Source organism: Rhinatrema bivittatum, chromosome 2, assembly GCF_901001135.1.
Source record: "Rhinatrema bivittatum chromosome 2, aRhiBiv1.1, whole genome shotgun sequence".
Taxonomy (NCBI): Eukaryota; Metazoa; Chordata; class Amphibia; order Gymnophiona; family Rhinatrematidae; genus Rhinatrema; species Rhinatrema bivittatum.
Window position 1 is genome coordinate 369,317,890 of NC_042616.1, and position 14,497 is coordinate 369,332,386.

The window sequence follows — 14,497 nt, forward strand, 5'->3', positions numbered from 1 at the left end:
GTGCCCTTTTTCTTCGGGCCGTGGTGACGTGAACTCACCACGGCCTTACCGATCTTCAGCACAACGATTCTTCGCTGCTCAGCCACCAGTGGGATGAGCTCCACCGGCGGCCGCATTGGCTCCCACTTGCTGGTGTGTCACATGCACCGGGCTTGCGCGACACACCGGCACACCTCAGGCGACACACCAAAGTGTCGCGACACACACTTTGGAAAGCTCTGCTCTAGATTCTAGATACCTGTTTCCTTAACAGTTGGGAACAGGTAGTCTATATTCATATTCATCCCTGTCTCTAATGGCCACAACACATGCAAGGCTCAAGTATAGTAAGATCTTAGTAATCCTAATGACCACTATCAGCAAGGCATGTGTGTTTCCTTTCATTCTAGTGACGCAGCACACTCTTCTAGACTGCTGAATTGGTCAAATATTTTTACTGCTTTATGCATGTGAATGATAGCTGTTGTGGGTTGTCATTATGCATGAAAAGTATGTTGTGTAATCATTCCACTGGAAGCACTACTTATCCACACAAATGCAATAAAGCAGCATTTGGATCATCAATCTATACTGATTTCCAATTCATGGAAACCACTTAATGGATTATTCTGAACAACAGGATGCTGTGGTTAAAATTGACTGACGAGAATTGTGAAGAGAGCACTCTGAAATAGAGGTTGCACTGCAGAATTTATGCTTGTGTGTCAAAATTTAACATGTTAATCTCTACATTAGGGATAAGCAACTGAACAGTTCTGGTTTTCAGGATATACACAAAGAATATGCATGAGGAATATTTGCATGTTCTGCTTCCATTGTATGCAAATATCTCATTCATATTCATTGTGGATGTTCTGAAAACTAATCCTGTTTGTGGCTCTCCTGGATCAGACTTGCATACATATACATATAGCATATTACTGCAAGCATCTTTGGTTAGTGGTATATAAATGTTGACATGAAATTAAACGAGAGAGGATTGTTTCAAAAATCAAAAACTGAGATGTAAGAATGTGGAATATGTAATCATACTATACATATGACTTGGAGTATATATAGTTTGAAAGAGCTCATTCTGTTTTTTCTTATTCCTACAGGTCTTGAGTATATAGTTGAATATCGGTCAAGGAACAACTCTCCTACAATATACCACTGTAAGCTATGTGAATGTGAGGCAGGATTGACTAATATGTTCATGCATGTTGGTGGTGCTAAACACAGACTGGCATACTTGGTAAGTCAGTGAAGTGTAGTTCTCTTCAATATCAGTGTTAAAGTCTAAAAGAATTCATGTATGTACTCTTGTAGCAGCCAAACTTTTTCTTACCATAAGTTCTCCCAGCACATTACAATATTGGTGGACCTTTGCAATAAGTCATGGTTAAAAAAAAATAATAATAATTTTAAGATGGTATAACTGTGCTTAACTTGCTACGCGATACGTTTAGCCTGTGCACATTAAATTTTTGCCACACTAATCTAGCCATGGTAGTAAAATGCTTGGGGAAAAACAATACAAAAAACAAAACTGAAGTGCATGTCAATCACTGCCTGGAATCGATATTCTCACAGGACAAGCAGGATGGGTAGTCCTCACATATGGGTGACATCATCAGGATGGAGCCCAATCACGGAAAACTTCTATCAAAGTTTCCAGAACTTTGACTGGTCCCTACTGGGCATGCCCAGCATGGCACTAACCCTGCAGCCAGCAGGGGTTCCCCCTTCAGTCCTCTTTTTTTTCCGCGCTGCAGTAGCCTCGCGGTTTAGGAGCTCTGTGGAGATTCCTGACAGGAATTTTCCTCACGGAATTAACTAACATTAAATTGCCCCACAGGGGTCCCTCCTCTAATTTCTCTCTAGCCGCGGTACTCCAGTAAGTTTTTTGACAGTTTTCTGTCGATTACAGTCGAGTTTGGCCCTTGCAGCCTACTGGCCGTCGTCCGTCCTGCAGCTTGATTTTTTTTCTATGGCCATGGCGTTGGGGTTCCGCTGGTGCATGGACTGTACTCGCACCATGTCTATCACAGACCCTCATGACGTCTGTGTATTGTGTTTAGGCCGGGAACATGATGTCCTGACTTGCACCAAATGTGCCCTCATGACACCCAAAGGTCGCAAGGCAAGGATGGAGAAGATGGGACTCCTCTTCCGTGCTCACACCCCGATGCCGTCCATCGCATCAACGTCATCGGAACTGGCACCGTCGACATCGCACCAGCATCGACCACCGTCCGGTGACCATCCGCCATCGACGTCTTCACGGCCATCTGTGCCCGTTATTCCCCCTCAGGATCGAGGGGATCGTAGGGAGAAACATCGGCATCGTAAGACTCGGGCCGTCGAGGCAGCGAAGCCACCGTCCGAGCCACCATCGAAGAAACCCCGTCCAGGAACGGCACCGACCATTCCTGCGACCGGGGCATCGAGGCCACCCTCACCCGATCGGGGTTTGGGAGTCGCGATTCCACCTGTAAAGGTGGTCCCTCCGACTGTGCCTCCACCTCCCTCTTCTGTCACAGAGCCGGGGCTGCTTGCTCCAGGTCTCCGGGTAGAACTGGACCGGCTGGTCCAGGAGGCCATCGACAAGGCGATGCAATGAGTCCAGGTCCCTTCAGCACCGACACGGCACCGATTGTGGAACCGGTCATCGACCCGATTCCAGCAGCGCTGGCACCGCTGCTCTACCAGATGGAGGCGCTCATAACCGCCCTTCCACCGGTGGTTCCCGGGTCTCCAATGGCTCCAGTGCGCTTCCCGTTGACAGCTTCATCGGGAGGAGAAACACCGTTCCGCATTCCTCCTTCGGTAATTATGCTTCAGCCTATGATGCCAATTCGTCCCTCGCCACAGATTCATTCATCGGGGGCGATACGTACATCGGCGCCATCGATGCCCTCCAGGCTGTTCTCGATGCCCCCGGCGATTCCTTCAATTTTCTCGGAGCCTCGGCCGGGGCCTTCGGGTATCCAACCCCCTTCTCGTCCTACAGGTCAGTTTCCTGATCCTGATGACACCTGGGGTGATGATACTTCTTCAGACACCAATGACTTACCTTCACCTCCTTCTCCTTCTGAAAGTAGAAAGCGTTCTCCTCCAGAGGACCTTTCTTTCATTAATTTTGTGAAGGAAATGTCAGAGTTGGTCCCTTTTCAGCTTCAGATGGAGCAGGATGATAGGCACCAGATGATGGCGTTGCTCCAGTTCCTGGATGCCCCTAAAGTGATCACTTCTATTCCCATTCATCAAGTTCTTCTTGACCTCCTCAAAAAGAACTGAGAAAACCCAGGATTCATTGCCCCAGTCCATAGAAAAGCTGACACTACCTATTTAGTGCAGTCAGCCCCCGGCTTTCAAAAATCTCAGCTCGACCACCACTCAGTTGTGGTAGAATCGGCTCAAAAGAAAGCAAAAAGGACGAAGCCTCACTCACCTATCCCTCCTGTTAAGGAACATAAGTTCCTAGACAATATTGGTCGACGAGTGTTCCAAGGGGCCATGCTCATCTCCAGAATTGCTGCTTACCAGCTGTATATGACCCAATACAATAGGGTCATCTTCAAACAGATACAGGACTTCTCTGAAACCCTGCCTGAACAATTCCAAGACCAGCTTCAAATCCTTGTCAACAAAGGGTTTGAGGCAGGAAAGCATGAGATAAGAACAGCTTACGATATCTTCGACACCTCTACTAGTGTCTGCAGCTGCCATTTCGGCAAGACGTTGGGCCTGGCTCAAATCTTCTGACCTTCGGCCAGAAGTACAAGACAGGCTATCTGACCTACGTTGTGTAGGAGACAATCTGTTCGGTGAGCAAATCCAGCAAATGGTAGCTGAATTAAAGGACCATCATGAGACCCTTAAACAGCTCTCATCGATACCTTCCGACTTCCCCTCAAGACAGCCCTTTAGGAAGGACTCTAAGAAGTCATTCTTCAGTCCAAGGAAGTACTATCCTCCACCAGCAAGGTCCCGAACTACGAGGCCTTATCAAAAGCCTCAGCCTCACCAGGCCCGAAAGCAAAAGCCACAAGCAGCTCCCCAGCCGGGGCCTACTTCAGGTTTTTGACTTTCACTTGGAGAGCAGCAGCCTGATTCCTCTGCCAGGCATACCAGTGGGAGGTCGATTATGCCACTATCACAACATGTGGCAGTCAATCACAACCAACCAATGGGTGTTAGCAATCATTGCTCAGGGTTACCACCTAAACTTTCTTGCTCTTCCACCGGACTCACCACCTCTGCAGGCATGGAGAGTATCTGACCACTCTGTCCTTCTGGAGCAGGAGGTTTCCCTTCTTCTCCAGTTAAGAGCAATAGAACCCGTCCCACTCTCGCAGCAAGGCCTAGGGCTCTATTCCCGGTACTTTTTGATCCCCAAAAAATCCGGGAGGCTTCGTCCAATTCTGGACCTACGTGCTCTCAACAAGTACCTCCAGCTGGAAAAGTTCAAGATGGTAACCTTGGGCTTGCTTCTACCTCTTCTACAAAGTGGAGACTGGCTCTGCTCTCTGGACCTCCAAGACGCATATGCACACATTGCGATCACTCCAACTCATCGCAAGTACCTCAGGTTTTTAGTAGGCCCAAAGCACTATCAATATCGAGTGCTTCCCTTCGGCCTAGCGTCTGCTCCAAGAGTCTTCACCAAATTCCTCGTAGTTGTAGCAGCTTTCCTCAGGAAAGAAGGTGTGCACGTCTACCCCTATCTGGACGACTGGTTGATCAGGGCTCCAACCCAGCAAGCCGCTCGGTCATCCCTCGATTTCACCCTACACACTCTAATTTCTCTAGGATTTCTTGTCAATTACGGGAAATCCTATTTAATCCCATCTCAAAACTTGTCGTTCATTGGGGCAGACTTGGACACTTTACAGGCAAAAGCCTTTCTACCTCGACAACGAGTGCTAACACTCGTGGCCCTCGCTTTCCAGTTGCTAGGACACATGGCGTCCTCTGTCCATGTCACACCAATGGCCCGCCTGGCCATGAGAATTATGCATTGGACTCTGAGGTCACAATGGATTCAAGCTGTTCAGCCTCTGTCGACCATTGTCCACATCACCAACTCACTCTGTCTGTCTCTCGCCTGGTGAAAAGATCAGACCAATCTCCTCCAGGGACTGCCTTTTCAAGTGCCAGATCCTCAACTCATTCTCACCAATGACGCTTCCAATCTCGGGTGGGGAGCCCACGTGGACAATCTACAGACACAAGGATCTTGGTCTCCAGAGGAAGACAAACATCAAATAAACTTCCTAGAACTTCTAGCAATGCGATATGCTTTCAGGGCTTTTCAGGAACGCCTATCAAATCACGTCATCCTGATTCAGAACAACAACCAGGTGGCCATGTGGTTCATCAACAAGCAGGGAGGCACAGGCTCCTTCCTCCTGTGTCAGGAAGCTGCGCAGATTTGGGCGGAAGCGCTCTCCCACTCGATATACCTCAGGGCCACCTACTTGCTGGGCGTGGACAATGTCTTGGCAGACAAACTGAGTTGCGTCTTCCAGCCACATGAGTGGTCTCTCAACCCCTCGCTAGCGACCTCAGTCTTTCGCCAATGGGGATACCCCCAAACAGACCTCTTTGCGTCCCCTCAGAACCACAAAGTGGACAATTACTGCTCCTTCATTCGGAGCGAGCGCTCTCAGCCCAGAGATGCATTCTCCCTCTCGTGGGCAACGGGTCTGCTCTATGCATTTCCTCCACTTCCTCTTCTTTTGAAGACTCTCGTGAAGCTACGTCAGGACGAAGGAACCATGATCCTGATAGCACCTCACTGGCCATGAAAAGTGTGGTTTCCCATACTCCAGGATCCCTCCATCCGCAGGCACATTCCTTTCGGAACGGACCCGCATCTGATCATTCAAAACGACGGATGCCTACGCCATCCCAATCTTCAGGCCTTGTCCCTGACTGCATGGATGTTGAAAGGTTAATCCTTCAACCACTTAACCTTTCAGATTCGGTTTCTCGTGTCCTGATTGCTTCACGGAAGCCTTCCACAAGAAAATCTTATTCCTATAAATGGAAAATGTACACATCATGGTGCACCTCGCAGTCCCTTGATCCCTTTTCCTGTCCAATCCCAAGGTTTTTGGACTATCTCTGGCATTTGTCAGTCAGGTCTAAAAACCTCTTCCATCAGAATGCATGTCAGTGTGGTAGCCGCCTTCCATAAAGGTGTTGGATGTCCCTATATCAGTACAACCCCTCGTAACACGATTTTTAAAGGGCTTGCTCCATATCAAGCCACCTTTATGTCCTCCGGCCCCTTCTTGGGACCTTAATCTGGTTCTTGGTCGGCTCATGAAAACTCCATTCGAGCCTCTTCACTCCTGTGACCTAAAATATCTCACATGGAAAGTGATTTTCCTTTTAGCTATCAATTCAGCTCACAGGGTTAGTGAGTTACAGGCCCTAGTTACCTATCCGCCTTACACTAAACTCCTGCAGGACCGGACTGTACGCCGCACTCACCCATGGTTTTTACCCAAGGTAGTTTCGGAGTTTCACATTAATCATTCCATCATGCTACCTACATTTTTTCCCAGGCCCCATTCCAATCCAAGGGAACAGGCTCTGCATACCCTTGACTGTAAACGGGCTCTAGCTTTCTATCTAGACCGTACACTTGCCCACAGGAAGAGCACTCAGTTATTCATCTCTTTCCATCCCAACAAATTAGGGCAACCTGTGGATAAGCAGACTCTCTCCTCCTGGTTGGCAGACTGCATATCTTTTTGCTACCAGCAAGCAGGCATTCCTTTTCAAGACCGTGTTAAAGCACACTCTGTGAGGGCCATGGCGACATCAGTAGCACACCTAAGATCGGTGCCGCTTCCTGACATTTGCAGGGCTGCCACCTGGGGCTCTCTCCATACCTTCGCAGCCCACTATTCCTTGGACAAAGCCGGAAGACAAGATTCCATCTTCGGCCAGTCTGTCCTGTGTAACTTATTTCCAGTGTGACGTACCAACACCCTTCCGCCTGCCCGGTGGGGTTCAGGATGCTCTCTACCAAATTCCACCCCAGTTGTTGTGCCTGTTGCACGCCGTTGGGTACATTTGGTGCATGTTCGGACATCCTCAGCTCGGTACTCCACCCATATGTGAGGACTACCATCCTGCTTGTCCTGTGAGAAAGCAAGTGTTGTTTACCTGTAACAGGTGTTCTCACAGGACATCAGGATGTTAGTCCTCACGAAACCTGCCCGCTGCCCCGCAGTGTTGGGTTTGCAACGTTTTGTTGTTTTATTTTTTCAGCACTGCCTGTAGCTATCAAATAAGACTGAAGGGGGGACCCCTGCTGGCAGCAGGGTTAGTGCCATGCTGGGCATGCCCAGTTGGGGCCAGTCAAAGTTCTGGAAACTTTGATAGAAGTTTTCCGTGATTGGGCTCCATCTTGATGATGTCAACCCATATGTGAGGACTAACATCCTGCTGTCCTGTGAGAACACCTGTTACAGGTAAGCAACACTTTCTTTCCCTCTTATTTTGGACAGGGTGGCGGGGATGGATTTGAGGAGTGGAATGTTCAGGTGTGCACTGTTCTTGGGGATAGGTGTGTAAGAATTACAAAGTCTTTCAATATTTCTCGGATCATGGTCAAGATGATTATAAAGAAATGGAAGATGTATGGTACTAATAAGATTAGCAGCCAGATGTCCAAACTGGATTTCTTTATTGAGCAGTAACACGAATATGTAAACAAGCCCGACTCTGACCGAGTTTCGCCCTCTTTCAATGGGGCTACATCAGGGGCTCAACTTGTGTCGTGTTTTGATTAATAAATATCCAGGTCTTAAATAAGACTCTATAGCTGCTGATTATTAAACAGACTTTGAAAAACACGTACGGGCAGTGGTGCCCCTGCCTCTCATTCACTCACAAATGCACAGGGATTCATGTGCCGATATTATTGGATGTACTTGCGGTGGCAAGCGTCAGCGGTAGCACCTCTGTCCCGTATTTGCGCATACAAAACCAGTCAGAGTCGGGCTTGTTTACGTATTTGTGTTACTGCTCAATAAAGAAATCCAGTTTGGACATCTGGCTGCTAATCCTGTTTTGCTACCCTCACGGCTTTGTTAGACAGCCTTCCTTGCTGTTTCTTCAGTTTGGTACTAGTAAGATCCTGCTAGATCAGGCTGTACCTCCAAACTGGAAGACTGAGCAGGAAGGGAACCAAAGGAGCAGTGGTAACTTTGAAAGAGCAAATATTGCACCAGATTATCAACAATATATTAAACAATTGTGACCCTAAATATTTATTGAAAGAGAAAAGGTGACTTCATATAGCACAGTGCAATTCTTGCACTTACAGTGCTGTTTCTTCATTAGTCACACTATATCTCATATTTTCATATGTTTTCTTTGAATTTTCATGCAACAATAGTGCAGGAATCAGAGAGCAAAGCTTTGAGGCACTGGTATCCCAAGTGTGCCACCTGCAGCTCATCAATATTTCTCTGACTCCAGCAGATGGTGGTCGTGTATACCTGCAGCTCTGTGTGAGATGGATTTTTCTTGCTCCCTGAGGTACTAGGTTCAGTGTAGAGCCGGTGGTGCTAGCCTGTGTGGTACCGGGTCCCCTGATAGCCAGGAGACTGGCTCCCTCAGCGACCCGAAGGCTCTCCCTCAGTGTGTGCAGTACAGGGAATTAGCCCCTTTGGGGATTTTTTTCTTTTATTCTTAGCTTAGGCTTTATTTTTTTCTGTTACTAGAAGTTAAAGTTTTTATGTAAAAAAAAAACAGCTCCAAGTTTCCTGTTCACTGTGGCTCCCGGAAATCAGTTTGCCTGGTGGTGCAGAGCCAGGCAGACCCCTGAAGAGGAGAGGAGAGTGTTTCAGCCCTAGTAAGAACCTCCGAGGACGCTTTTAGGATCTCTGCCTTATTTTTACCGCTGGATCCAGAGCTATTTTTACTGCGGTGGCCATTTTGTTTTTTTGACCTCCCATGCGGCTCCCCAGCGTTCATGGGGCCGATTTTTGCGGCGTTTTTCGTGGGGGTCACCAGGGCTGGGTGGCAGCACCTGTCTTCTTCCATGAGGGAGTTGTATGCTTCTTTTTGCAGGAGGAACATGGCAGAAACTCCTCTGGTGGAACCCTATAAGGCTTGTGGGGTATGGTCAGCTTATTTAGACACCCTGTCACTGTGCACGGAGTGTGCACTGGGTGGGGAAGGGGCCTCAGACAAGAGGACCAAACCTAAAAAGTCTGCATGCAGGTCAGGCTCGGCAGTTGGGTCTAATGGAAGGAGCCCAACCCCCACTGCGCACCCTGTAGAAAAGGTCTCCAAGGATGGCCCTCCCCCGCTGTCCTCCACTGCGCGGACTCCGAGACCTTAGGAATCGAGAGACACGGACACTGATTCTAGCAGTGACGAGACGGGACCGGGGGAATTTTCAACTGAATTTGTGCTGCATGTGCATGAAGCATTTCTGGCTCAGAAGCTCGCGAAGCACAGAGGGAGGAAGACTAAGAACCAATGTCAGGAAGTATTTCTTCACGGAAAGGGTGGTGGATGCTTGGAATGCCCTTCCGGAGGAAGTGGTGAAGTCCAAAACTGTGAAGGACTTCAAAGGGGCGTGGGATAAACACTGTGGATCCATCAAGTCTAGAGGGCGTGAATAAAGTGGAGGCATTCAAACACTGCACGGAGCGGCAGTAGCCACAGAGGCATTCAAACACTGCACGGAGTGGCAGTAGCCACAAAGGCATTCACGGAGCGGGATGCCAGTGGCCAGTAGTTATTGTTCCACCTTCACGGAGCGGAAGGATGGAGGGCTGCTATCTCCAAAAAAAAAATAAAAAAAACAAAAAATAACAGGGGTGGGTAAGAGTATGGGGCAAGGGTGTGGCCTGCTTGTTACAGCAGTTGCTACCCCTAATTGAGCTGGATGTCACTTGGATGCAGATACGGCGCTGCTCTCTAAATTGGTGGTGGGGTGGAGGGGAATTAGGGCTGGAGGGTACTGGAAGCCAATAGTAACAGATGGGAGAGAAAAAGGGAAATAAAAATGGATAAAGTGCGTAGCTTGCTGGGCAGACTGGATGGGCCGTTTGGTCTTCTTCTGCCGTCATTTCTATGTTTCTATGGAGGAAAGGCATACAGGAAGATTCCGATTGGTCACTTGCAGACTAGGGCATCTACTCCTACTGCCCCAATTTCCTTCTTTCGGCCGAAGAACCGGTCTGTCTTGGCGTTGACAAGGGTCACCATGAGGTACAGTTGGGGAACTCCCCATTGGGCACAAATGTGATTCCAAGCCTCCCGGGATAGTTCCCACTCCCCGGGATCCAGCTGTTGACAGCTGAAGAAGTCCGCCTGCACGTTGTCCACACCTGCCACGTGAGAGGCTGCAATGCCTTCCAGATGAAATTCTGCCCAAGGAAGAGGAGGTGTGCTTCCTGTGCCACAGCCGGGCTCCTGGTTCTTCCCTGGCGATTGAGATATGTCACCATGGTGGCGTTGTTCGAGAAGACTCAAACCATTCTTCCCTGCACCAGGGACTGGAACGTTAACGCTTTGCAGACTGCCCTTGTCTCTAGGTGATTGATAGACCATGACCGTTTGGGTAAGGACCAGGTTCCCTGCACCGCATGACCAAGGCACACTGCTCCCCAGCCTTGAAGAATCGCATCCGTTGTCACGATCACACAATCCGGGACTTCGAGGGGCATCCCCTTCTGTAAGTTGTCTTCCGACAGCCACCATAGAAGGCTGGACCTGATTCGCTGCAACAAAGGCAGGGTTAACTGGTATTGCTCCGACACTGGGTCCCACCACGACAGTAGATCTCTCTGCAACAGTCTCAGGTGAACAAAGGCCCAATGCACCAATTCAAACGTCGAAGCCATGATCCCCAGAACTTGTAGGTAATCCCACACTCCGGGAATTGGAAGCTGTAACAAAAGATGCACTTGTTGCTGCAATTTCTACATCCTGCCGTTCGTGAGAAACACTCTGCCCTGTAGGGTGTCGAAACAAGCTCCCAAATACTCCAGACACTGTGATGGAGTCAGATGACTTTTTGCTTCGTTGATTACCCAGCCTAGGGACTGGAGACAATGGAATACACCAAGAACTGTCCGCTCGCTTTCCTCTTCTTTTTTTTTTTTTTTTTATTTAAATTTTTATTGTATGTATGATATATTAACAGAGCAATGCTTGAAAAATGACAACATTAGGTGTAATCATACATACAATTCAGACTTTTGTAAGTTGTACGCGAAAGTAAACAATCAATAAAACTTTTTAACACCAGCTATGCGTCTCTTTACTGATCTGTTCCCTCCCCTCCCCCCACCTCTGTCCCCCCCCCTTACCTTGATATCCCCCCTGTCCCCACACCACTCCATCGTTGTGACCCATAAAGTTCTCTGTTGAGCAAATGTCTAGATAGCCACCTGTACTATGGTATTCTAGGTAGATAATTGCCACCGCCTGTAGTTACGCCATATTCGTAGGAATGTCCCATATGTTTTGTGTATAAACGCCGTTATTTCAGCTAGGGTATATATTTTTTGTAGTTTGTCTTGTACTCCCCGAAGCGTGGGAAGGTGCTCTGCCCTCCACAATTGTGCAAGATGTAATCTAGCTGCAGTTAAAATGAAGGAGAGCAGGCGATTGTCATAACCACCCAGTATCCACGCCTCCTGCCCCAAAAGCGCTTGGCCCGGGGTCAATCGTATCGGCACCGAGAAAAGCTTCCCTAGCCACTCCTCAACTTCTCGCCAGTAATCGACAATCCTCGGACAGGTCCACCACATGTGCAAATAATCACCCCTCTGCTGGCACCCTCTCCAACATATATCAGAGGGTAGACGTTTCATCTTATGTAATTGTACCGGACAATAGTGCCAGCGATATAGTAACTTAACAGCATTTTCCCTCATGGAGGCCGCTATTAACCCCTTACCTAATCTCCCAAAAATCCCCTCCCATTCCTTCTGCGTAAGTGGGTATTGGAGATCAGTTTCCCAAGCCAGCATTTGTTTTGTTTTGCTGAACAGCTGAGTACCCAATAAGGAATAAATCTGAGACATCAAATGCGGAGCGTTGTCCGCTTGTACACACAATTTTTCAAAAGCTGATTTACCTTGGAGAAACACAGCTGGTAACATATGAGTTAGTGCGAAGTGTCGCAATTGTAGGTATGGAAAGATACCCTCCGATGGTAAACCAAAGTTAGTCTGCAACTCTGAGAAGGATAAAAAAGCCCTTCCACCCCATAAGGAACTCCAAGTAAGAATTCCCTTCTGTCTCCACTCCCTAAATGCTGGGTTAGTAAATCCAGCTGGGAACGTACTATTCGCATATAAATAGGTTCTCTGGTGATAAGCCTTGGTACCCACTAATAAGTGTCGATTAGCTTCCCATACCTGCAACAGAAGTCTCATGGAGGGCGGTAACACCTCTCCTGGGCGCAGCCGCCATGTGGTGGATGGTTGCCATATAAAGCTAGTGAGGGGAATATCAGCTAAAAGTTGCTGACTAAGTTGTATCCAAGGTTTTAATTCTTGTGTTCTATGCCAGTCTACAATCAGTTTAAACTTAGCCGCTAAATAATATCGTTCCAGATGGGGAACTCCCAACCCTCCTTGTCCCCTAAACCGATATAGGGTGGACCTTGCAACCCTCGGTCTCTGACCTCCCCATATATATTTCAAGATCCGATTTTGCCATTTAAGGAGAAACTGTTTCGGTACTGGAATAGGTAGAGATTGGAATAAGTACAATAGCCTAGGTAACGCCATCATTTTAACTGCCGCAATGCGTCCCAACCATGAGATCCGGTATCTGTTCCACTCCTCCAGATCAAGAGATATTCGAGCCCATAACGCCTCATAATTTAATTGAAACATATTCATGTCTACACTTAAATATATACCCAAGTATTTTATTTTTTGTTGTGCCCACTTGAATTTATACTGTCTGCGGAGCTTGGTCGCTAATGAGGGCTCGACATTAATATTCAGAATCTCGGATTTATCCCAATTCATCCGAAAACCTGATACCCGTCCAAAGGCTTCCATCTCATCAATCAAAGGAGGTAGTGATGACTCCGGGTCAGTGATAGTAAACAGAATATCGTCAGCATACAGAGACATTTTGGCTGATAGCTGGCCCACATCTACCCCTTTAATATGAGCGGTACCCCGTATCTTAATAGCCAACGGTTCAAGGAAAATAGCAAATAATAGGGGGGACAACAGACAACCCTGTCGCGTACCTCTCCTTACCGAGAAAGCAGCCGTATAGCCGCCATTAACTTTAATACGAGCACAAGGCTGCGTATAAAATTGCTCTATCCACCGCAGAAAAGGTTCCCCAAATTTCATTTTCCGCAATACAGAAAAAAGATAGGGCCAGTGGACCCTGTCAAAGGCTTTCTCTGCGTCGACAGATAACGCCAGAGCCGCAGAGCCCTGCTTTTTCACCCACCATATAGCATCCATGATCTTTTGGATATTATCACTGGCCTGCCGCCCTGGGATAAATCCCGCCTGATCGGGATGGATCAAGTCTGCTATAAAACCGTTCAGTCTGATGGCCAGGATTTTAGCCAATATTTTGAGATCCAAATTAATTAAAAAAATGGGCCGGTAGGAACTACAAAGTGTGGGATCTCGCCCTGGCTTAAGTAGCACCGTAATCCCCGCAGTGTTAGCTGCCGAGGAAAGAACACCCTCATGCCGCAACGCCTTATAATAATTGACCAAGATTGGCGCCAATTGTTGTGCGAAAACCTTATAAAAGCGCCCCGTATAACCGTCAAGTCCCGGTGATTTCCCTAATTTTAAAGCTTTAATAGCGGCTAAAATTTCAATCTCGGAAACCTCCTTATCCAGTATAAATTGTTGTGCGGCCGTTAATTCCGGTAAAGGAACCGAGGCCAGATACCCCAAAATACCCTCTGAATTGATAGTATCGTCCTGTGCATATAGTTCGGCATAGAATTGTAAAAACCGTTGTCTAATAGCTTTGTTGTCCCCTACCATGGAACCATTCTCCAGCTTGACCTTAGTTATGATCGATTGAGCCTGTCTCTTCTTGAGTACATGAGCTAACAGCCTCCCCGCCTTATTGCCCCCTTCAAAATATTTTTGTTGCATAAACTCCAATTGATGAGCCAGGGTCGCATTGTCGATAGCTGCTATTTGACTCTTAAGGGTGGCAATCTGTGAATAAGACACCCGTCGAGGACCCGTACCCTTATGGAGGCGTTCCATCCCTTTAAGTTGAAGAATGAGTGTAGCCCGTGTTTGTTCCCTCTTTTTCTTGAGGAAAGCCGCCCGTGCTATAAAACGCCCCCTAAGGACCGCCTTTAAGCATTCCCAAACAGTGATCGCATTCACCTCCCCATTGTCATTAATAGTTAAGTAATCCCCTATCTCCTCTTGGATTTGGGAAACAAACTGCTCATCATGAAGGATGGAATCGTTAAACCTCCAGAATCTATGACCCTTATCCTCATCGCAGAGGCGTA

At 47.8% G+C, this 14,497-nt stretch overlaps 1 protein-coding gene across 8 annotated transcripts in view; it reads left to right on the forward strand.

The window, feature by feature from the left end:
- LOC115084722 overlaps positions 1–14,497 on the forward strand; it is a 664,924-nt gene that overhangs the window by 198,543 nt on the left and 451,884 nt on the right. For all 8 annotated transcript variants that reach the window (XM_029589949.1, XM_029589957.1, XM_029589951.1 and 5 more), the window contains one exon: positions 1,098–1,234. In XM_029589949.1, coding sequence (XP_029445809.1) covers positions 1,098–1,234 — 137 coding nt within the window. The remainder of the gene's footprint in view (positions 1–1,097; positions 1,235–14,497) is intronic.